The 24,485-nt window shown below is 42.6% G+C and overlaps 1 protein-coding gene across 2 annotated transcripts in view; it reads right to left on the minus strand.

Moving 5' to 3' along the window:
• Positions 1 to 24,485, minus strand: part of sema5a (semaphorin 5A) — a 195,175-nt gene that overhangs the window by 33,968 nt on the left and 136,722 nt on the right. For both annotated transcript variants that reach the window (XM_033042966.1, XM_033042975.1), the window contains exons 13-15: positions 22,994 to 23,175; positions 22,313 to 22,456; positions 4,728 to 4,875 (exon numbers count right to left, since the gene is read on the minus strand). In XM_033042966.1, the coding sequence (XP_032898857.1) occupies positions 4,728 to 4,875; positions 22,313 to 22,456; positions 22,994 to 23,175 (474 nt within the window). The remainder of the gene's footprint in view (positions 1 to 4,727; positions 4,876 to 22,312; positions 22,457 to 22,993; positions 23,176 to 24,485) is intronic.

The following is a 24,485-nucleotide window of genomic DNA, read 5'->3' on the forward strand; positions in this document are numbered from 1 at the left end:
AATATACAGGGAAGCCATCTTCGCTACTTAAACATACAAGTTATGTCTGCTGTTCAATTATTTTTTGAATACCAGGTCCCTGAGATAAAGAATCCTCAGATGCTTCACAGCATCAATGTGTTGAGTTTGATTCTGACCTCTGACAGTCTATACAGTCTGTACATTCTCTCTGCTAAGATGTGGGTATTCCCCAAGTATTCCAGCTCCATAAAAATGCTCTAGTTGTTGAATTGACTATTGAAAACGATGAGAGAGAATAAATAACAGCGGTAAAGGGAAATAGGAATTGGACTAATGGGAGCCAGAGTGGGCTTAATGAGCCACACAGTTTCTTATATATCACCCTAACTACAAGATTAAAACTGTCCTTTTTAACCAGAGACTATTTCATCATCATTCATCCTGCCACTCTCATCCCTAGTTGTTCCTGCTCATTGATTTTGGAGCCTCACTCTATAATAGACTGTCTCATTCTCTTTATTAGAGAGTGTGGAAAGAGGAGGGGGGGGCTGGGGTTGTGAAGGAAAATGGAGAAAACAAAATAGCTCCACCGCATCCTGCTGAAAGTCCCCCACAGGGACCTGTGACATTATTGTCAAGTATTTTCCCTTTTGACTAGATAAAGGCGATCCAAAGCTCCAACTCCTGCTGCATTCAATGTCAAGAAGATGTCAAGAATATTGTCAATATTTCAAGGTTTCAAGGTCAGTTAATTGTCACATATACCAGTTAAGGTACAGTGAAACTTGAGTTATTGGTCCGTTAGTTAATACATTGAACATCCAACACCAGAAAATCCCCCAAAAACATTAGCTAAGGGTCTTTCAGCTACACAGGCCAAATACAGGGTGCCCCCCACTTCAAATTAGGATGATTTGTATCCCTGTCCTACATTAGCAATTTAGCCCCAAGATGTCTTAAATAACTGCCCTTTAGTTAATCTCCATACCCCTGAACCATCAATGGTCAGGTTTAAACAGATGTTTCCCAGCAGCCTTTCCAAGAAGAACTGAATCAATATATTTTTATTAATGGCACGTTTAAGCTGATGCTTTTAAATCGCTGAACAAGTGTAGAAGCATTCATTTTTTTTCTTATTCTAGGAGTTTAGGAAGATATTTTCATTTGATGAAAGGAGTCTTGTAAAAACTTTCCTTATGTTAGTTTAGGAACCAATGTTCAGTTATAAATATGTCTTGAATGACTGCCAGTTTTTGAAGATAAAAGGGTGGATTTCACTGTTCCAGTACTGGGGCCAGATTGTGTGTAAAGTCAACTTCAGAGCAAAACAACTCCCCTTTTGGCTTATCCACCCCCTCAGCCAATTCTGATCTCAAAGATACAGTAGATTCATAGTTGCCCACTCAGCTAGAAGGAAAATGGCTGTCTTGCCAACACATGCTCTAATGGGCCTGTCCCACTTTCATGACCTAATTCACTACCTTTTTAACTCGTGGACATTTTTCATCAGGCTAGAAAAAACGCCCCGACCTACTTGATGCCACGAGTACCTAGGACTAGCATCACGGCCTGCTACGACCTACCTACGACCTCGCGACGACCATGCCGCGAGTATTAGTCAAGGGCAAACTCGGCTGAGGTCGTGAGAGTGGGACAGGCCCTTTACACATCTTGCCAGATCTTCTCTGATATCGAACCCTTAATCATTTTAGTGAAATTAGAATAAAAACTGTTGTTGATAATGTTATTGTAGGATTTTCTTTAAGCGCATTTAAAGTCATTAGGTACATAGAAAGTGGATTTATTACTAATGCATTCAGTATCTATATCATAGTTCAACCATCCACAATTTCTGCACTGATTTTTGCAGTAATGAAGCTTCTGAGGAGTACTTAAAGAAATGGCAATGGATAAGTGAGTCTGCACCAGTCCTGGATTTCTGGGGATCTTCTTGAGGAATGAATGCTATTGTAGAAGATCAGAGCTGCAGCAATTAAAAAATTAAGGTTGAAAGGATTTTTTTTTTCTCTTGTGGCTAATTTTCCCATTTTTCCATGAAATGGGGTGAACTTAGCCTGAAGCCCCGCACTTGGTGCCTTTGCAGCCCGAAAATAAGAGAGGAAGTGGAGGTTGCAATCATAAAAGATATATACTGTAACATTTACCAAGGGATCATCTGATGGTATTTTGATAACAATGACAGATTGCAGTGATCTCCCATGGTAAGATTGGAAATTTGGTTCACTGTGCTTTAATCGCAAGGTAATCTGATACAAAAGAAGAGGTGGGAAGTTTTGGCCAAAAATTGGGTCTGTGTTGCTTTTTGTGGCAGCACATTGTGGGATGAAGGGAAGGAGGGAAACAGATGACTAGACTCAAATGAATCTAATATTTGGGATGAATTGTAGAGCTGAAGAACACAAAGAAGAATCAAGGTATTTTGGGGATTCATACAAAAACGCAAGAAAGGTAAAATGGATCGAAGATGTTGTAGGCAAGAAAGAAAACACAGAAGTAAACAGAACCTTGTGTCTGATGCAGATCTCATTATAGTCGACCAAAGGGCGTTTGGTGTTACCAATTGCCACGATAACAGAGTAAGGAATTATCATTGTATGTAGTAAAAAACAACTGTAGTTGCTATACAATACACAAAAGGACATAACGTGCTATAGTAACTCAGCAGTTCAGGCAGCGTCTCTGGAGAACATGGATAGGTGACCTTTGGGACAAGACCTTTCTTCAGACTCTCGGTCCAGAACTAGGACTGGAATCCAGGTGAGTTGACGGCCCTGGCCAGCTGGCCACCAGGGGAAAGACGAGGATTGACGGAGTCAATGGCCGCAGCCCGTGGGCGGTCATAGTGCAGGTAAAGATCAGCGGTGGTGGTGACGAAGTGGCACGAGCCGGGGACAGCATGGAGCCAGCCGACGCTGCATGAGGCCAGGGAGACGGCGCAAGCCTGGGATGACACAGGCAGCCGCCACTGTAAGAGGTAGGTAAGATGGTGCAAGCAGAGTTTATTGTGGTTCACATACCTATAACTTGGGCTCTATCCCCAAAACCAAACTGGTTATAATTATTATATTATTGAGGCAGCAGCCTCCTGATGTGGGAGATAGAGCTATGTAGCACAAAAACAAGCCATTTGGCACAACTCATTCTTGCCAACCATGATACCTATTTACTCTAATCCTGTATTTCAGCATTTGGCCTGGTTCTCTACTCTTCTCCTATTCAAATACCCGACCAAATGCCTTTTTAAACATTGTAAGCATCTCTGCATACATCCTCCTCAGACAGCTTGTTCCATATAACTATCAACCTGCATAAGAGATGTGACCTTTTGAGGTGTACAAGATCACGAGGGCTAAAATGAACGTTCACCCTCCTGAAATACATTCTGTTCTGAAACGAGAAGGCACAGGCTTGAGGTGAGAGGGGAAAGATATAAGAGGGAACTCAGGGGCAATATTTTCACTCAGAGAGTAGTCTGTATTTGGAATGAGCTGCCAATCAAAGCTATAGAAGTGGATACAATTATAGTTTTTAAAAGATATGGATAGAAAGATTTAGAGGGGTTATGGGCCAAATGGGGCAAGCACAGAATGCTAATGATGGCATGGGCAAGACAAGCCTATGAGCCTGTTTCCATTCAACAGCTTTATGAATCTATTACCAACTCTGATATTTAAAAGTCAGTGCAAGGTGGCTCTTTGAATCTGCAGAAACAGCAGCATTGCTTCATTATTATGAGCCACTGCAGTTGAGATGAAGATTGCCACCTTACTATTTAATAAATGACCATAGATATCAATGCAAAATTCAACATATTTTAATCCACTCGAATCATTTTAGTCTAACACTGTGTGTGCCTGTGACTCTCTGTGAAACCATGCTTATTATACATGCTTATTGTAAGATCAGTAAACATAGCCCCCACCCTGCACACCCAAACCATTGCCACCTTGAAGAGCCGATGGCCTTCATGATGTGCCTGACCAACAACCTGCAGTGCATCACTACAACTCACAAGATAGACACGAAAAGCTGGAGTAACTCAGCGGGATAGGCAGCATCTCTGGAGAGAAGGAATGGGTGATGTTTCGGGTCGAGACTCTTCTTCTGAGGTGAGAGTCTCGATTCGAAACATCACCCATTCCTTCTCTCCAGAGATGCTGCCTATCCCGCTGAGTCACTCCAGCTTTTCGTGTCTATCTTCGGTTTAAACCAGAATCTGCAGTTCCTTCCTGCACTAAAACTCACAAGATGAATCACCATCCGAAAACAGGGCTGAGTTGTTCAAAGTTTATTCAGGCATCCAATCACTGTCACTGACTGCGAGATCAGGCAAGAAAATAAATGAAACTGAATTTATGAATTTCAATGCGTGTTGCTCCTTCAAAAGAATAGGGGTCCTAAAAATGTCACTGGTTTTAACTGTTAAACAAAATGGAAATTCTTCTAATCGCTATGTAATTTTTATTTGGTTGAAATTAGTTCCGCTGACATCTCGATTTTTCACACTGTGGCATATTCTGTACACTAGGTGATACTGAAAACATTTTGCTCTATTGCCGATTTTCACCGAGTAAATTAAATTAGCTGCACGCTATTTGTTTAAATTAAGATCATATTCCATCCAAATCAGAGAGTGTTGGCATTTGAAAGAATAATTGTAACCTGGAAAATGGTCAATTAAGTCTGTCATTGAATGCTATTGAAGAGGATGCAAATCTCCTTTGATGTTCTAATGATAAGCTTACCATGTTGCAACCCGGACAGTCGTCACCATTCTGACACGTTCTTCTCCGAGCCTGAACCCCTCCTCCACATTGTGCAGTGCAACGTTCCCATGGACCCCAAGGTGTCCAGAATGTGTATGGAGGACACTGCAGATGCTCATTGCAATACCTGGAAAGGAAACACGCAAAATTACACGCTCATAGAGTAGAATGATCATCATAGAAAATAAAGAGTGAATCATTACAGCCTCACTTCCTTTTTGATATAACTCGCACTCTCTGTTGATTTGGTAAAAGTAATGCAGCAAGGTGGTGTAGCGGTAGAGCTACTGCCTTACAGCGTCAGAGACGCGGGTTTGATCCTGACTACGGATACTTGCCTGTACGGAGTTTGTACATTCTCCCCGTGACCCGCGTGGGTGCTCTCCGAGATTTATGGTTTCCTCCCACTCTTCAAAGATGTACAGGTTTGTAGGCTAATGTCTCTAGTGTGTGCGTGTAGGATTGTGTTCATGTGCGGGGGTCACTAGTCAGTGTGGGCCCGGTGGGCCGAAGGGCCCGTTTCGCGCTGTCTCTAAACTAAACACTAAAACTAAGGCAGTAACTTCTTAAAATAAGATAATGTAAGGAACTCAAGGGACTCAAACACAAAGTATTGTACAAATTGGAAGAAAACTTTGCAATGCAGGCGTAAATGTGACCCTATAATGAAAATAAAGTAACTTTAAAATTATATTACATGGGAATTAAACACAACAATAAAACTGTCTAACCACGGATGATTAATGTTTCCAACGTCAGTAAAAGAGGCTGCCTTCATTCTCTCCCTCAGGACTTGGAATGTAATGAACAGCTCATTGGATTCAGGCTTTTGCTGAGCATGATGCAGCTTTGGTTCACAATAGCCGATTAAATACAATGGTAGCATGATAATCAAATGATTCAATGAAAGGAAGTTTTGCTCTGGCAACATTCTTATGAAAAGCTTTCTCAGAGACATTTATTTATCATACCTAATTGTGAATGCTATTGAATGATGAGATGCTAGATTGATTGGCAAATCACTGGTATACAATGAGCACGTGACCATACCTCTGCCAACATTTTAGTGCGGGTAAAACTTAGGTATTCTGAATTATTGGTAATGTTTTTCTTTGCTTTTATTTTGTCTATCCTTCCAGGCCAAGCTACCATGATGAATCATACCTCTGAGCAACGAAGTCTAATAAGAGACAGATATTTCAAATCATGAAGAGTTTGGATATATTAAGTAGGAAGATGCGATCTGCACTATGGTTGGCAAAGGAGTCAAACACAAAATAAGGAATATCATCTTAAAGTTACAGCTTAACCACTTCTACATGACCTGCCTGCCTGCCTTCACTTGGCAACAAAAGGTTCTATTGTGTCTAATCAGACAGATTCTGTCACAGACAATCCTCCCCAGCATCTATGCATTGCAGAAATAATCACAGGTCAGGTTATGTAGGAAGAATGTCTGCTGATAGAACGCCAAAGGAACAATTTATGGAGAGCTGACTGAGGGACAAAGGTCACATTTAGTCAAGTTTATTTCGGTTAGTTTATTGTCACATGTACCAAGGTACAGTGAGGGGTGGAAGATTGCAACCTTAACATGATCCGCCCTGTTTCAACTAATGCAATCAACTCGACGTGCACAAACGGAAGATCAAATAGAACAAGTTGTCCAACAACTTTAGGCTGTGCATGCCACACGAAAGAAGAAGAAGAAGGTACTGTGAAAAGTTTTTTGTTGTTGCGTGCTAACCAGTCAGTGGAAATGATACAAGGATCACAATCAAGCCATCCACATCTGTAGAAGTTGGTGAGAGACGTTGGGGAGATGCCAAACTTCCTAGTTGCTTGTTAAATATACTCCTAAGAACTTGAAGCTTTCAACCATTTTTACTTCTGTGCCATCAATGTATGTGTACTGCTTTGTTTCCTGAAGTCGATCACAATCCCCATGTCTTGCTGACAATGAGGAAAACCTTGTCTTGTCATCAGGTTGTGGGGTTCTCAATCTCCTTCCTGTACTCCACCTCATCATTATTTGATATCTGCCCCACTACAGTGATGTCGCCTGCAAACTTTTTTTTCAATATGGTGCCTGTCTTTGGCGACATGTTGCCAGCAGCACAGCAGAAAATCATCAAATATAATAGTTCTCAGCTTACCTGTATAAAAGGAACAGCAGAAACCAGTGCTGTAACTGACAAGCTGCTAATGCATTTAAATGCATTAGTGTTATTGCTATCTACTGGCAGCAACGGAGCTGTCGACTGTAAGGGAATTCCTGATTGCAGGGGAATCCTCGACCTGGTGGAGGTTCGCAGGAACAGTAAGTACTGTACCAGGAAACATCAAGGAGGCCTCCATGATGTCCGGAAACGTGGCCGGCGGGCAGGACAACAAGTCAGACTGAAGCGCAGGAGACTACACCCCCACTCTCCCTACCATCCTACTAGCCAATGTACTGTCACTGGAATATAAAGTGTAGGACTTAAGGTCAAGGCTGCTATATCAAAGGTGGCTGAGGCAATGCTGCGTGTTCTGTTTCACAGAGACATGGCTCACCCCCAGCTCTCCAGACTCAGCCGTCCAGCCTGAAGGTTTGTCCATCCATCGTAGGGACCGAATGCCGGCATTTGGGAAGGGAGAGGTCAACTCTTCGTAGTGCTCAGACGTGGCAGTTCTGTCTAACTCTTGCTCTCCGCACCTGGAGCATCTGGCGGTGAAGTGCCGCCCCTTCCACCTACCGAAGGAATTCACCTCCATCATCCTGACCGCAGGCTACATCCCACCCCAGGCAGATGTCCGTCTAGCATTAGAGGAGCTGCACGCCGTGGTCAACAAGCACCAGTCAGCGTACCCCGAAGCCTTTACCACCATAGCCGAGGACCTCAACAAAGCCAACCTGAAAAAATCACTCCCAAACTACCACCAACATGTCGCCTGCAACACCAGATGATTAAACACCCTTGACCACTGCTATACGATCATTAAGGATGCCTATCGCTCTATCCATCGGCCTCACTTCTTGAAATCCAACCATTCAGCGGTGCTGCTTCTTTCTGCATGTAGCCAGCAACTGAAGAGTGCACCCCCAGAGGTGAGGACAGCACAGAACTGGTCTGGGGAGGCAGAGGAACAACTACGGGACTGCTAGGAGTCAGTAGACTGGGCAATGTTCAAGGACTCTGCAACAGAACTGAATGAATTTGCCATAGTCTTTACAGACTTCATAAGGAAATGTGTGGAGGACTACATCCCAACAAAAACCTTCCGAGTATTTCCTAACCAGAAGCCTTGGGTGAACCAGAAGATCCGCATTCTTCTGAAGATCAGATCCCAGGCATTTAGGTCTGGTGACGCAGAGATCTATAAGAAGACCAAAAGGGACTTCCGCTCAAAGCTGGAGGATGAGGCAGATGTTCGGCAACTGTGGCAGGCTTGAATGCCATCACCTCATACAAGGCAAAATCAGGAGGCAGCTCAAGCAACAGCAAAACATCACTCCCTGACGAGCTCAATGCGTTCTACACACACTTTGATAAGGAGAACACTAATGTGCCTTCCCGAGCCCGCATACGCCCTGATAGTATTACAGTCAGAGTCACAGAGGCCGACTTCAGAAGATCCTTCAGGGGGGTGAACCCTTGGGAAATGCCTGGACCTGATGGTATACCCGGTCGAGTTCTCAAAACCTATGCAGAGCAACGTGCCTCAACGACTATCGACCAGGCCACTAACATCTGTGGTGATGAAGTGCTTTGAGAGGTTGAATATGATGCATATCAACTCCTACCTCAACAAGAAACTCGAACCATTACAGTTCACGTACTGTCACAACAGATCAATGGAGGATGCGATCTCACTGGCTCTCCACTCCGCAATGGACCACTTGTTCCATAAAAACACTTACGTCAGGCTGATGTTTATAGACTACAGCTCAGCGTTCAATACATCATCCTCTCCAAGCTGGTTATCAAGCTCATGGAACCGAGTCTCTGTGCATCCCTCTGCAATAGGATCCTCGACTTCCTCATCCACAGATTAATCTGTTCGAATTGGCAGAAATACATCTTCCTCAATACGGGAGCACCTCAAGGCTGCGTTCTCAGCCCCCTGCTCTATTCACTCTATACTCATGATTGTGTAGTCGGACACGGTGCGAACTCCATCTTCAGGATAGCCGACAACACCACCGTTGTTGGACAAATTACAGATGGTGATGAGTCAGAGTATAGACAATGGACAATAGGAGCAGGAGTAGGCCATTTCGCCCATTTCGCCCTTCGAGCCAGCACCGCCATTCAATTTGATCATGGCTGATCATCAACAATCAGTACCCCGTTCCTGCCTTCTCCCCATTTCCCCTGACTCCGCTATCTTTAAGAGCCCAAACTAGCTCTCTCTTGAAAGTATCCAGAGAATCGGCCTCCACCCCCCTCTGATGCAGAGAATTTCACAGACTCACAACTCCCTGTGTGAAAAAGTGTTTCCTTATCTCCGTTCTAACTGGCTTACCCCTTATTCTTAAACTGTGGCCCCTGGTTCTGGACTCCCCCAACATCGGGAAAATGTTTACTGCCGCTAGTGTGTCCACAAATGATAGAAGCAACATCGACCGATTGACCAAATGGTGCCGGCACAACAACCTGACTCTCAATATCAGTAAAACCAATGAACTAATTGTGGACTTTGGAAGATGAGGACCCACAATCCTGTTTATTTCAATGGGACAATGGTGGAGAGAGTCAAAAACTTCAAATTCCTGGGCGTGCATATTTCCGAAGATCTTTCCTGGACCCAGCACACTGATGCAATTATAAATAAAGCACATCAACGCCTCTCCTTCTAGAGAAGATTACGGAGATTCAGTATATCAGAGAGGACTCTCTTGAACTTCTACAGGTGTACAGTAGACATATTGACTGGTTGCATCATGGCCTGGTTCAGCAACTTGAACGCCCAAGAGCGGAAAAGACTGCAAAATGTTGTGAACACTGCCCAGTTAATCGGCGGCTCTGACCTCCCCACCATCGAAGGGATTTATCGGAGTCGGTGCCTCAAAAAGGCAGCCAACATCATCAGGGACCCACACCATCCTGGCCACACACTCATTTCACCACTGCCATCGGGAAATAGTTACAGGAGCCTGAAAACTCTAACGTCCAGGTTCAGGAACAGCTTCTTCCCTACAGCCATCAGCCTATTAAACACTACAACCTCAAATAAGGTCTGAACTTCAATAGACTATTATTATTATTATTGCACTACTATTGTTTGCTTTTTGAGTATGTGTAAATATATGTATACTAGACTAAGTGGGACCCATTGGGTCCTGTCACACGGGAGGCCTGGTCCCCCAACGCAACCCGTTCCCCCAACACAATATTCCACCACCCATCCATAGCCCCCAACTGCACAGACGTGGCTCATTTCCCTTCGTCCCCAGCACTCTCTCCCCTTCCTCTTCACCCTCCCTCTTCTTTCCCCCTCCCCTCCCCAATCCATCCCTCACCTCTCCCTCCCCTTACCCTCAGTCACTCCCTCCATAACCTCTCTCCCCTCCCTACCCCCCTCCTATCCCTCTATCCCCCATCTCTTCACCTCCCCTATCCCACCCACTGCCCTCCTCCCCCTCTATTCCCTCTCCTCACCTACTCCCGCTACTTTCCCCTCTCCTCCTACCTTCTCCCAATCGCTCCCTCACTTCTTCTTTCCCCTACCCTCAGTCACTTCTTCCATAACTCCTCTCCCCTCCCTATCCCCCTCCTCTCCCTCTATCCCCCCTCCTCCCCCACTCTCCCTCCCCACCTCCCCCACTTTCACCTCCCTCTCCCTCCCTACTCCCTCCTCTCCCTAAATCCTCCAGACTCCCTCCTCACCTCCCCCACTTCCCCCTCTCTCCCTCCGTACTCCCTCCTCTCCCTCAATCTCCCCAGTCTTCCTCATCACTTCCCCAACTTTTCCCCCCTCTCACACCCTACCACCTCCTCTCGCTCAATTCCCCCATTCTCCCTCCTCACCTCCCCAAGATCTCAAGGCTGCTGCTCCTCTGACTGGGGGCTGCCTTGACCGGAGGCCGCGCCGACCGGAAGAAGCTCCGGGCAACGCAGGCAGAGGTGGGTGGTGCCGGTGACTGACAGCGGACATGGCCAATCAGTGCGGCGATGGTGCAGGAAAGGGTGTCGCCATCCGAGCGGTGGTTGACAGGAGTGGAGACCATCTGCGCATTAGTGGTTTTTAAGATTTTTAAACCTTAATAACTTTTAAAATATACCACTGATCGGAACAAAACTTGTTGAACTTGCAGCACAGGAGAATTGTGAGCAAGGTGGTGAAAAATCATAGCGTTATCATGTACTGTTTTTGCGCAAATGTAAAAACAACACAAGATGGAAGATAACAAAATGAGTGTTTTAGTTGTGTGTGCATGTGTGTGCATGTGTGTGTGTGTGTGTGAGTGTGTGCGCGCGCGCGCACATATATACAACTGAACTTTTTTTTCTCGTTTATCATATTGTTTAGAGTACTATGTTTACATAGCCTGTTGTGCTGCAGCAAGTAAGAATTTCATTGTTCTATCTGGGGCACATGTCAATAAAACACTCCTGACTCTTGTAAATTGAGTTAGATTTGTATTTGGCTGCACAATTTTGGGTATAGGAGGAGTAAACAAGGGTGTTGAAAATGCATCTGTGCGAGCCACCAGTGTTGAGGATTATTGTGGATGATATGTCAAATATCCTCACTGATTGTGGTCCATTGGGCTGGTGGACAGAAAGAACAAGCTTTGGATCATCCTGTTTAACATACCCGCATAAAAACTTATGCTTACTCAAATGAAGAAGCGAGAATGGAGGAACTAAAAAGATAAAGGGAATCGTGAAAATCAAGAACCACTGAAGCTGCTGTGAAGAGTTCACACCTCTGCAAGCTGCATGAAAGGACTTAATCTCAACTAGTGTACTGCACAGCCGGCCTCAAATGTTAAGGACATTTGAGGTGGTGCTGGGTACATGCAGTTTAAAAGGGTCTGCACTGAGAAAAGCCTCTGTCAGAGCATTTCAGCCTCAATTTGGAAAAGTGTGCCCAAGAACTAGATGAAAAGTCATGCTTCAAAGGACATGCAACTTGCCAGTTTATGATCTGCTCCAATAAGCCAGTTTGATTTGGAAAGTACGATAAACAAGCTGATGAACACAGATCGAATTTGCTGCTGAAGGCTAAATGCAAATAAATAGAGGTGCAAGGGGGAAAAATGTGAAACATGGAATTTACTAAATAGCTTTCATAAATTACCAGCAACACAATGGATTGAATGGTCTCCTTGAAACAATTCTGTTTCATGAACTCAATCCAAGAAAATAATCAAAACCCAGGTCTTTTTCTGTAAACAGAACGTCTCGTCTTTACGGAGGAAATAGTACAATACAATACAATACAATACCTTTTATTTGTCATTTGAACCTCACATGAGGTTCAAACGAAATTTGGTTTCTGCAGCCATACAAGAAAAGAACCAAGACACACACCAACACAATTTACACAAACATCCATCACAGTGAGTCTCCTCCTTACTGTGATGGAAGGCAAAGTCTTGTCTCTCCCCTGCTTTCCATTCCTCTCCCGAAGTCGAGGTCAAAGCCCCCGGCGGGCGCTAGTCTCTATTTTATCAAATTAATATTCCTTAGAGTCATACAGCATGGAAGGATGCCCTTCAGACGGATTTGCCCAAGTCAACCAAGATGCCCCATCAACACTAGTCCCACATGCCCAAGTTTGGCCCATATCCCACCAAACCTTTCCAATCCATGTACCTGTCCAAATGTCTTTTAAATGTTGTTACAGCACCTGTCTCCACTACCTCCTCCGGCATCTTGTTCCATGTAACCACCCTCTGTGTGAAAAAGCTGCATCGTCAGGTTCCTATTAAACCCTTCCACTCTCACCTTAAACATATGTCCTCTGGTTCGCAATTCCCCTACTCTGGGTAAAAGACTCTGTGCATTCATCCTATCTATTGCCCTCATGATCTTGTACATCTCCATAAGATCTCATCCTCCTGAGTTCCAAGGAATAAAGTCCTAGCCTGCCCAACCTCTCCTTTTAGCTCAGGGCCTCAAGTCCTGGCAACATCCTCGTCAATCTTCTCTGCACACTTTCTAGCTGACTGACATCCTTCCTATAGCACAGTGACCAAAACTGAAAACCATACTCTTAATGCGGCCTCACCAATGTCTTGCACAGTTGTAACATATCATCAAAAAATGCTACACTCAATACTAATGAAGGCCAATGTACAAAAAGCATTCTTGACCACACTATCTACATGTGATGCAGCTTTCATGGAACTATGTATTTTCACTCCAAGATCCCTCTGTTCAAAATCACTCCCTAGGGCCCTGCCAGTCACTGTGAAGGTCCTGCCCTGGTTTAACTTCCCCAAATGCAACACCTCACTCTTACCTGCCATTCCTCATCCCATTTACACAATCAATGAAGATCCTGCAATAATTTTTGATAACCATCTTCACTATCTATGATAACACCGACTTTAGTGTCTTCTGCAAACTTACTAAACATGCCATGTATAATCTCATCCAAATCATTGATATAAACTGCGAACAGCAAAGAGTCCAGCACCAATCCCAGAGGCATCCCACTAGTCACAGGCCTCCAGTCTGAAATATAATCTTCCATCATCACCATCTGCTTCCTTCCATTAAGCCAATTCTCTATCCAATCAGCTAGCTCTGCCTGGATCCCACGCAATCTAACCTTCCAGAGCAATTTACCTTGTGGAACCTTATCAAACCTGATGCTACCAAATTCACCTCCAATTCCTAAACATATAATCCTGTATTTAAATAACAAGTTTGGATTAGAAGTGGAAGCGTCCATCAGTTATAATTAAGGATTAATGATATGCATCAACATGGATAATGCAGGTAGGCCCTAAATAGGATCAAAATCCCCATTCATATGAATAGGAATTTGGGACCTGAAGTGGAGGTGGAAAAGTGTCAGGTTTTTTTAAAAACTAGTTTTCAACCAGGGGCATTTTAATTTGTTGTTTTTATCATTTTAAATTTTAATTAAAAAAATGTTTTTTGCAAACATCCGAGTGCATTTAGAATCTTTATTCAAAAAGCTTCCCACCGTTAACAAAACAAATTTCACACTGCATCACGTTTTGGAGAAAGGCTGTTGGGACATCTGGACGCAGAGCCTCAGCCATTTGCCACCTAAAGACTTGCCACACCTTGCCAGATGCCTCTTGGATGCAAGCAGCTAGATCCACCCATCCCATCCAGCCTAAGCAAGTGTGAACACGTGGCAGGCTCAATCCAGCTTGATTCGCCACGGCCGCGAATACAAAGAATCTCGTTCCATTACAGTTCCATTTGCTTCAGGGAATCAGCTCTGTTGCAATGAACACCACACATCTGATATCTTTAGCATCAAGACTAATATATTTATAGGCTGTTCCTCATTTAAGTCAAGAAGTCATAGAGCTATACAGCATGGAAACAGGAACTTTGGCCCAACTCATCCATGCCATCCCCATTGCCTAATATTCCGCCAATTCTTTCCTGCCCATGCACCTGTCGAGGTGTTTTTAGATGTCATATTTCTACTTGCCTCTACCATATTCTCTGGCAGCTCATTCCATACACATACTCTCCTGCTGTGTAAAAAAACTGCCCTTCGGATCCTTTTAAATCTTTCCCCACTCACTTTTAAACCTATGCCTTCTAGTTTAAGACTGCCCTTTCCGGAGGAAAAGGCTCTGACTATTCACCTTTTCTCTGCCCTCGTGGTTTTAAAAACCTTAGAAAGTTACCACTCAGCCTCCCACGCTCCAGGGAATCTAGACCTGGCCTCCTTATAATTCAAACCTTCCGGACCCCGTAAAATCTGATAACATCTTATTTGCACCAATTACATTTTCTGTGCTCAGAAGCTTGCATGCAACCAATGAAAATTGCACAGCATCTCTGAAGGCTATAATAATATCCATGTATGGAAAATAAAATAGTAAGCAGGCTCATGACAGAACATAAAGTAAAGAGCTGATTTCTAGCAGCCATAGGGCATAAGTGACATGGAACAAGGACTAATACATCCAGACCTTGGCAAACCCAATGGCTCAAAACAATCCATGGGGCCTCAGTGCTCTACAAACGCTGCTGTCTGCTCAGGTTTTGTGAACTTGCCAAGCAGCTGCACGCAAAGGATTCTGCTAATCACAGCCATCTGACATATGGAAACAGCAAAGGGATTTTAATACAATATAATCACACTGTATGTACAGAGCCTTTTACAGATAAAACACAATTCCTTGCAAACATTGTTCAATCTGTACAAAATGAAATCATCAAGGATTCTGGTTGAATTAAAATAATATGTATGAAAAATAATAAATGTTTTGTCTTAAAAGACCTCCTTCTTCCCAAGGTACTGAGTTACCCATTTAACAAGTTCACATTTATTTCTAAAATATCGATGCAGGTTCAGAAATCATTACGTTTTTTTTCTTCACCTAAGATCTATTACTGAAAAAATCCCACAACACAGCTCCAAATTAAAAATAATGGCCAAGTTTCCAAGTTCTGTTGGCAGCACTTCAAGATAGACTGCAGTCTATTGCGTTAAAGACCAAATCTCTACACCTACTGCCTCATAATTATAGATTAATATTGTCATATACACCAGGGTGCTATGAAATTCCTTTTCACATGAAGCTCAGTGTACACAGACTTCTTCTTCTTGCGTATGGCGTGCGCAGCCTAAAGTTGTAAGACAACTTGTTCTGTTTGATCTTCTGTTTGTGCACGCCAGGTTGATTGCATTCGTCGAAACAGGGTGGACCGCGTGAAGGTTGCAATCTCCCACCCCAGAGTACACAGTATACATACAGTAATGACAAATACTAGGTAGAACAATGCCTGCAAAGCAGTAGAATGATGCCAGATTGCAGTGGACCCAGACCCACTACCATTTGCCTACCGCCACAATGTAGGGCATGAGGCTCAGTGGCTCTCCACTCTGCACTGGACCACGTGGACAATAACAAAAAGACGTGTGTGTCAGGATGTTGTTCACAGACTACAGCTCGTCATTCAACACAACCATCCCCTCCAAACTGGTTACCATGCTCACAGAACTGGGTCTCTGTCCATCCCACTGCAACTGTAATAATGTGAAAAGAGAACGGCGGGGGTGGCAGGCGCCCTTGGTGATATTTCCAGCCTCCTGTTGCAATGACCTGTGAAGATGGACCACCAGATAGAAGTGATGAACCTGTGATGGACTGAGCTGTGTTCATCACTCTCTGCAGGTTCAGGCAGCCAAGAGCAAAGCAGTTGCCATACCAGCTCAGATGTGTCCCGTTAGAATAATTCCCATAGTGCATGCATAGAAGTTTGAGACAATCCTCATGGACAAATCTTCTCAGCCAACTAAAGAAAATAAACTAATGTGCTTTCTTGATCATGACATCAGCGTTAAGGGACTAGGTTAGATTGTTTGTGATATGGATGCCTCAGAACATGAAGCTTTTAACCATCTCTACAACTGGTCCATTGATGTGGCCAGATTTGTGCTCACCTCCTCACTTTCTTAGGTCAACAAGCAGATCTCTTGTCTTGCTGATGTTAAGGACTAATTTACTGTTTTGACCCCATGACACAAGAATCTCAATCTCTTTCCTGCATATCTCACATTTGTTGTAGATCCAGCCGACAACTTCGATGAACTTAAAAATCGAATTAGCATTGTACATGACCACGCAGTCATGGGAGTACAGGGAGTAGAACAAGGAACAGAGCATAAATCTCTGATGAGCACCAGTGTTAAGGATCATGGTGAGGAAAGGCCATGATAAATTCCAACCAATGGACGTCTACTGGTCAAAAAGGCCAGAAGCCACTTGCAGTTGGAGGCCCCAAGCCAAGGTCTAACAGTTTAGGGATGAGGTTAGTTGGTACGGTGTTGAAGGCTGAGTTGCATTTAGTGAATAGCATCCTTGAAATTTAAACATGGAATTAAATTAATGCATTTTTGATATAAAGTGAGAGTTTCCTTTCATTCCAATAGGAAAGATTTACAAACAAAGTGGCCGTGAACACAATTAAAAAGATTCTATATTGCAAACAATGTACAAACTGCACTAGTTAACTGCACTAAACTGCACCTAATGAGGAAAAAACAAGGAATTACAAAATGCCATCTAACATTTTTTAAACTAAAAGTCATTTTTGTCTTAAATAAAATATCAGGAAAATCTTGCTGTGTTCCTTTTTTAGTAAAAAGGCAGGTTTAAGTCTCATAAGTAATTTGTCAGGCAGGATTTCTACTCCTTTCCGTCTGCTGGCAGATCACTGTGTTATGAAGCAAAACACCTGGACCATCATTTTTCATCACCTATTTTGTGTGGTTCCTTGCCGATGCAGTCATTAATAACACATCTCCTGGTTAAAACAAATCTCCAAACTGAAAATATCTAAAACATAGGAGTTACATAATTTAAATAATGTCTCCCACCTGGGACCATTTTTAATTGCCAATCTGTCTCCAATTAAGTGTGCGTAGAAGTGGCCATTGTCTAATCAGCAAATTCTAAACCCTGGCATTTACAAACATCTTCCTTGTTGGAGTACAATTCTTTACCCTGCATATCTTATCACATTCTCTGTGCAAATTATCTTTTGCCCATGCCATCCATAGTCATTGAATGTTGCAGAAATATTGATGGATTTTGGCAGGCCTATGATACTTTAATGAATGCTTATTGTTCATATGTGAATCTAGGTGTGATAAGTGTCAGCAAGTTATTTAAAAGAAGTCATCATGTCTAATGACGAGCATCTTTACTCAACAGCTAAAAAGTGCTTGAGTATATCAGCAAGTCAGGCAGAACATAGAAAGTCTGAAGAAGGGTTTCGGCCCGAAACGTCGCCTATTTCCTTCGCTCCATAGATGCTGCTGCACCCGCTGAGTTTCCCCAGCAATTTTGTGTACCCTCGATATTCCAGCATCTGCAGTTCCCTTTTGAACATAGAAAGGTGACATTTCGGTTCAGGACTGTCTTCACCTATCCTGGGATGATACCTGACCTGCTGAGTTACTCCAACAGTTTGAGGGTTTTTTTTGTAAACCAGCAGTAGAAAGAAGGAATTGCAAATGCTGGTTAATACACAAAAGGACACAAAGTCCCGGGGTAACTCAGCAGGTCAGGCAGCATTACTGAAGAAGATGGATAGGTGGGAATCTTCAGACTCCATGCTCTCCAGAGATGCTGCCTGACCTGCTGATTTTCTTTGCAGAGAGATGTGCTAGTGCTACTCAGGAGGGTTTAATTTAGAGGCAGAAGTGTACTAGATCAGAAAATGGAAGGAGTAATGCGAAGGCAGAGGTTATGATCAGTAAGTCTCAAAGGAAGGGCAGAGGAAGAGGCAAAGGAATATGGTGATGTTGACAGGCAATAAGTTTAAGAAGGAACTGCAGATGCTGGAAAATGGAAGGTAGACAAAAATGCTGGAGAAACTCAGCGGGTGAGGCAGCATCTAAGGAGCGAAGGAAATAGGTAACGTTTCGGATCGAAAAACGTTGCCTATTTCCTTCGCTCCATAGATGCTGCCTCACCCGCTGAGTTTCTCCAGCATTCTTGACAGACAATAAAGTGTGTTTATTTCAATGCAAGATGTATTATTGTGAAAGCAACAGAACCAAGCCTGGGTTAGTATTTTGGCTTATGTTAGCAGGGCAATAATGGAGAGGAAGGTGGAAAGGGAGACTTAAGTGTTGTACTCTGGGAAGTCAAATGCAAGAGAAAAAAATGTAATTAATGGCATAACCCTTAACAACATTGATGTACAATGGGGTCTTAGGGTCCAAGTCCATAACTCGCTGAAAGTGGCAACCCAGGTGGGTGGAGTGGTAATAAAGGCATATGGTATGCTTACCTTTTACAGGCCGAGGCACTGAGTACAAGAGCCAGGGAGTTATGATCCAGCTTTATAGGACTTTGTTTAGGTCGCATTTGCAGTATCGTGTGCAGTTCTGGTCGCCCCGTTACAGGAAATGTAGGCTGCTTTGGAAAGGTGCCGAGGAGGTTTACCGGATTATGCCTGAATTAGGGGGTATTAGCCATGGGGAGCGGTTGAACAGACTTGGAATGTTTTTTCTAGAATTCCAGAGGTTGCAGAGATTCCTCGTAGAAGTATATAAAATTATGAGGCATAGATAGGGTATAGTCAGAACCTTTTTCCCAAAATGGAAAAATCACATACGAGAGTGCACAGCATTAAGAGGGAAAAGCTTAAAGGAAATGTGTAGGACAAGACTTTTCATTAAACCATTGATGTGTTGAGTGCTTGGAAGATGCTGCTGGGGGTGGTGGTTGAGGCGGGTATGATAATGGCATTTAAGAGACTTTTGCATAGGCATATGGATATGCATTGAATGGTGGGATATGGATTATGTGCAGGCAGATAAGAGTTGTTCTTGGCATCATGTTTGGCACAGACATTGTGGGCCGAAGGACCCATTCTTGTGTTGTACTATCTTTTTCTAATTATGAAACTCAAACAAATTCTGAAATTGGTACACAGCATTAAATACAAGGGGGTGACATTTATTGTAATGAATTGCAGAATGAATCGGCTAAAATGTGCAAGGTGATGAAATTGTTCCATGTGAAATTTGATGTAGATAGGTGCAATCCCTAAACAGGAAGAAACAACATATCACAGCTCCGTGGATGTCATAAAATAGTCCACCCAAGGTCAATCCTGCTCATATTGAACTATGTAGTTAAGATTTTCTCTGATTTATTATTGGCTTGTTTCAGCATTCATTTACAGTTATTTCTGGAAATCTTATGGGAAAAATCTTCTGACCAACATTCTCAGTGTTCTTTTTAAACTAACCCTATCCTATATTTTATATCCTCATTTCACTGATTTATGGAAATAAGTTTTGACTACGAATTCCACAAATCCTTTGGAAAAAACACACCTCCAATTAACTTCTCCACTTCTTTTCCCTGGCATCAACCACACCACAGCCAAAACACCGCACACCCACGTGCTCCACCTTACCAATTACAGCATTCTATTCTTCCATCAGATCTCTGTGGATGTTTCTAAACTACCAATGGGGGCCTAATCGTACAAGGGTCACAGCCAAGAGAATCAATGTTGTAGACCTATTTCTGACATGTTTGCAATTAAAGTGACCCCTCTAGTAGAGCAGAAATGCAGAAGCACTCAACCTTAGTATCGTTCTTGTGAAGTTGTTTTGTGCCTTTTCCATGGCTGGAATAAATTTGCAATTTTTAGGACCCCCAAATAGAATAGTTCATTAATCATAGCTCAGCTAACATCTTCTACCGATTTGTCAAACCCTCAACATTTTCTGATTTAAAAATAAAGGATCAAACTAAATTATATGCTGAAAAGGTTAAAAAAATCTCTTTAATGTGGCCTTTCCATGCACATTACACACAATTGAGCCTGCTTAAAATCAACATGATTGTATGTACAACGTTAAAAAAAATAACATATTATAATGCATGAACCCAATTCAGGTCAGGTTGACTGCTGTGATATATGCCTTTAGTGAAACGTGATATTGACAATACAAAATTGTTGAATCTGGAGTACAGGTTAAATGTACAGTTTCAAAAGAAACTGAAATATTTATTATGTATTGGTTTGAAAAGGATCTGTAGCTTAATATATTTTTGACAGTTTTCATTAATAGATTTAAAAGATTTATGCATTTTTCAAGAACCCCACAAAAATAAAAGCTCCCAGGATTGAGGCAATATATTAGCAGAAAAGTTTGGTTAAGGAACAGAAAATAGAAATAAACAGTTCTTCTTCATACTGGACAACATCCTGGCGGAGCTCCAAACAAATCTGTACTAGCCCCACAGTTCTGTCAGCAAGATTAATGATTTAGATGAAAAGAAGAACATAATATATCCCCATTTGAAGATGATTCAAAACCCAATAAGAAGTCAAGCTGCAAGGAAGTTGGGAGGTTATTCTCTTTGTACGAAAATCGGATAAATATTTTAGATGACAGGAAATTAGCAGAATCTTAGAATACGGTTATCCAGAGAAACATAATAAGTAGAAGTTGCCTGTTGATCCATTGAACCTTCTCAGCCATTCAAAAAGATCAGATCAGATCTTTGGTCACATTGCCACTTTTTGACCCATCTTGGTGATCCTCAAAATGCAAGAAATTAATGAATGAATGAATAGGTTTATTGGCCAAGTATGTACACATACAAGGAATTTGCCTTGGTGCTCCAGTCACAAGTAACAACATGACATACAGTAACAATTAAGAATGACACATAAAACAGTAATAATATAGAATACTGTAGGCAAATGGCAGCATGGTGGCCTTCATTACAAAAGAGTAATGTTACAAGAGTAAGGTATTTTTGTAACTCTACAGGGTTTGATGTACCATGCAGTTTAATTACATACCCAAGGAAGGTCCTATTGCTTTGGTTGTCAAAGACTGTAACAGATTCACGAAGGCAATTCAAGGGACAAGAGATTTACCCTCAGAGGAAAGACAGAATAATTCTTAAATACAATTAATTGGGATAGAAACATAGAAATTAGGTGCAGGAGTAGGCCATTCGGCCCTTCGAGCCTGCACCGCCATTCAATATGATCATAGCTGATCATCCAACTCAGTATCCCGTACCTGCCTTCTCTCCATACCCTCTGATCCCCTTAGTCACAAGGGCCACATCTAACTCCCTCTTAAATATAGCCAATGAACTGGCCTCGACTACCCTCTGTGGCAGAGAGTTCCAGAGATTCACCACTCTCTGTGTGAAAAAAGTTCTTCTCATCTCGGTTTTAAAGGATTTCCCCCTTATCCTTAAGCTGTGACCCCTTGTCCTGGACTTCCCCAACATCGGGAGCAATCTTCCTGCATCTAGCCTGTCCAAACCCTTAAGAATTTTATAAGTTTCTATAAGATCCCCTCTCAATCTCCTAAATTCTAGAGAGTATAAACCAATTCTATCCAGTCTTTCTTCATAAGACAGTCCTGACATCCCAGGAATCAGTCTGGTGAACCTTCTCTGCACTCCCTCTATGGCAATAATGTCCTTCCTCAGATTTGGAGACCAAAACTGTACGCAATACTCCAGGTGTGGTCTCACCAAGACCCTGTACAACTGCAGTAGAACCTCCCTGCTCCTATAACAATGAGGTGAGTTTATTGAAACATACAAGATTCAGAAAGGGAATTGATAAGGTACAAATGCATCAGCACAGTGGTGCTGCTCGTAGACCTCTCATGACCCGAGTTCGACCCTGACGACCAGTGACGCCGTGTGGATTTTGCAAACCTTTCCTGTGACTGCATAGGTTTTCTTCCACATCTAGACATGAATTTTGGTAGGTTAATTGGTAAATGCCGTTCATGTATAGGTGAGTGGTAACATTTGGGGGTGAGTTGACAGGAATTGGGACATAATATATATATCGAGTGACATTATTATAGCCACAAGAGAAATGCAACCTTGGACTTACCGCTCTTCACGGTTTTGTCCCACACAGACGCGCCCTCCATGTCGAGGAGTCGGGTTGCTGCAAAACCGCTGTCGGACCTGGAATCCAATCCCACAACTTGTACTGCAAGGAGACCACAAAGTCCAAGGAATCCAACCACCATTCCTGTTGATCAATTGCATTTGGCCAATAGAAAGAAATGAGTGCAGATGAAGATTCATAGCGCTCGTGAATCTTGGCAAACATCCTACATAAACTGAAGAGCACTTCTACTTTCAACTGACCAATATTTAGTAATATTCAATGTCAACATCTGTACATGGTCATTAATGGGGGCAGCACAGTGGCACAGCGGCAGAGATCTGGGTACAATCCCAACTACGGGTGCTGTCGGTATGGAGTTTGTATGTTCTCCCTATGACAGCATGGAATTTCTCTGGGTGCTCCGGTTTCCTTCCACCCTCCAAAGATGTACAGGTTTGTTGGTTAATTGGTTTCTGTAAATTGTCCCTAGTGTGTAGGATAGTACTAGTGTATGGGGTGACTGCTGGTTGGTGCAAAATCAGTGGGCTGAAGGGCCTGTTTCCATTCTGTATCTCGAAGGTAAAGTCTAAAGTGTAAAAAATTAAGATGTGTAAATCAGGAAAAGTGACTAGCATATTATTCATTTTAAATACTTGGTATTAATTCCACTCTTCTTACCTGGAACAGTTTGCAACCTCCATACTGGGACCATCACACTGTTGCCCTCCGCACTGTGGAGCTGGACTATCACATGAACGAGATCTACAGATGCACACGCCATTTACATTGCCATCCGTTTGTTTGCAGCGTCTCCATGGTGACCAGGATCCAAAAGCACCATTCATTGTCACGTTTCTTATCTAAAAGGCAAACCAATAAAATATCAGGATATAAAATTGAAATAGTTTACGTTTGATTGCTGATATAATAAAAATTAAACAGAAGTCGTTTCATATTTTTGAACTAATTTAATGTGCTTTGATTTGTATCATAATTGTATTCCAATCTATGATGGCTCTTACAGTAACAATCCATTTTGTGTTATCATTGGAATGTATCATTCCACTCAACACTATCTGCTGATCAACTGTGTTGAAACGATACATTTGCAAAATATCAATGAAACAAATAAATGTCAATGAAACAGAATACCAGTCCAATCAAAAGACAATTAACCAGCAAAAATGCTGGACAACATACCTTCATAGTTGGGGTAACATTTTTACAGATTGCACAAAACACCTTTATCTAAAATCTATCATTAATCACAACAAAGTACTTTATGCATGTCTGGAACATTCTTGCAAATTGCAGTGCAATTCTCTGTTGCTGTGGGGCTAGCAAACTATGCAAGTCTGGACACAAGCCACAAGTCTCGTCTGGCCTTACCAGGCTTCCACCTTGAGAGCCCGGCAGTCAAGAATCTCGGAAATAATTTCCCTCTGTATTTTCTCCTTGACAATTTGAGCAAATCGCCATACCTTCGATGATTTCCCATTCAACTCCACCTTGTCGATCACTTTCCCATCTGATCCTGAGGATCTTTCCTAATCTGCACTGCAGACTCCAGCACCTGAAGAATTAAAACTGCCCAGAGGAATTCAGCAGGTCAGGCAGCATCTGGTGGGAGATGGACAGATGACATTTTGGATTCAAACCCATCTCCAAGATGATCTTGAAGAATCCCAACCTAAAATATTTTCTGTGCATTTCCCTCCACAAATGCTACCTGACTAGCTGATTCTTTTTCTCCCCTCCATCATGATCCTCACTCCAACTGATCATCATGCCTCTGCACATCACCACCCGCAATCTTCTCCCAGTCCCCTCTTCATTGTTCATGATTGAGAAGAGCCCAGTGCATAAGGAGATGATTTGCCTGGTTTTACCACTTATTTTGAGACAATCTTGATTGGCCTCACACAAAAATTAGCAGACTGCCCTATTCTCTCCTCAGCATGAATTTCAACCTTTGTAAACATACTCAAAGAATATCTAACCTGTAATTTGTGTAACTTTTAAAAAACAACAGGTTAGAAATTCCTTGAGATACGAGTTAAGCTTTTGAAAAATAATCACTTAACTCTTATCTGCGTGATAACTTGATACTCGAGCTCTGTAACATTATGATGTGTACTTGGTTTGACAATGTTTCAGTTTTAAAATAAAT

The sequence above is a fragment of the Amblyraja radiata genome, chromosome 2 (assembly GCF_010909765.2).
Source record: "Amblyraja radiata isolate CabotCenter1 chromosome 2, sAmbRad1.1.pri, whole genome shotgun sequence".
In the NCBI taxonomy this organism is placed as follows: Eukaryota; Metazoa; Chordata; class Chondrichthyes; order Rajiformes; family Rajidae; genus Amblyraja; species Amblyraja radiata.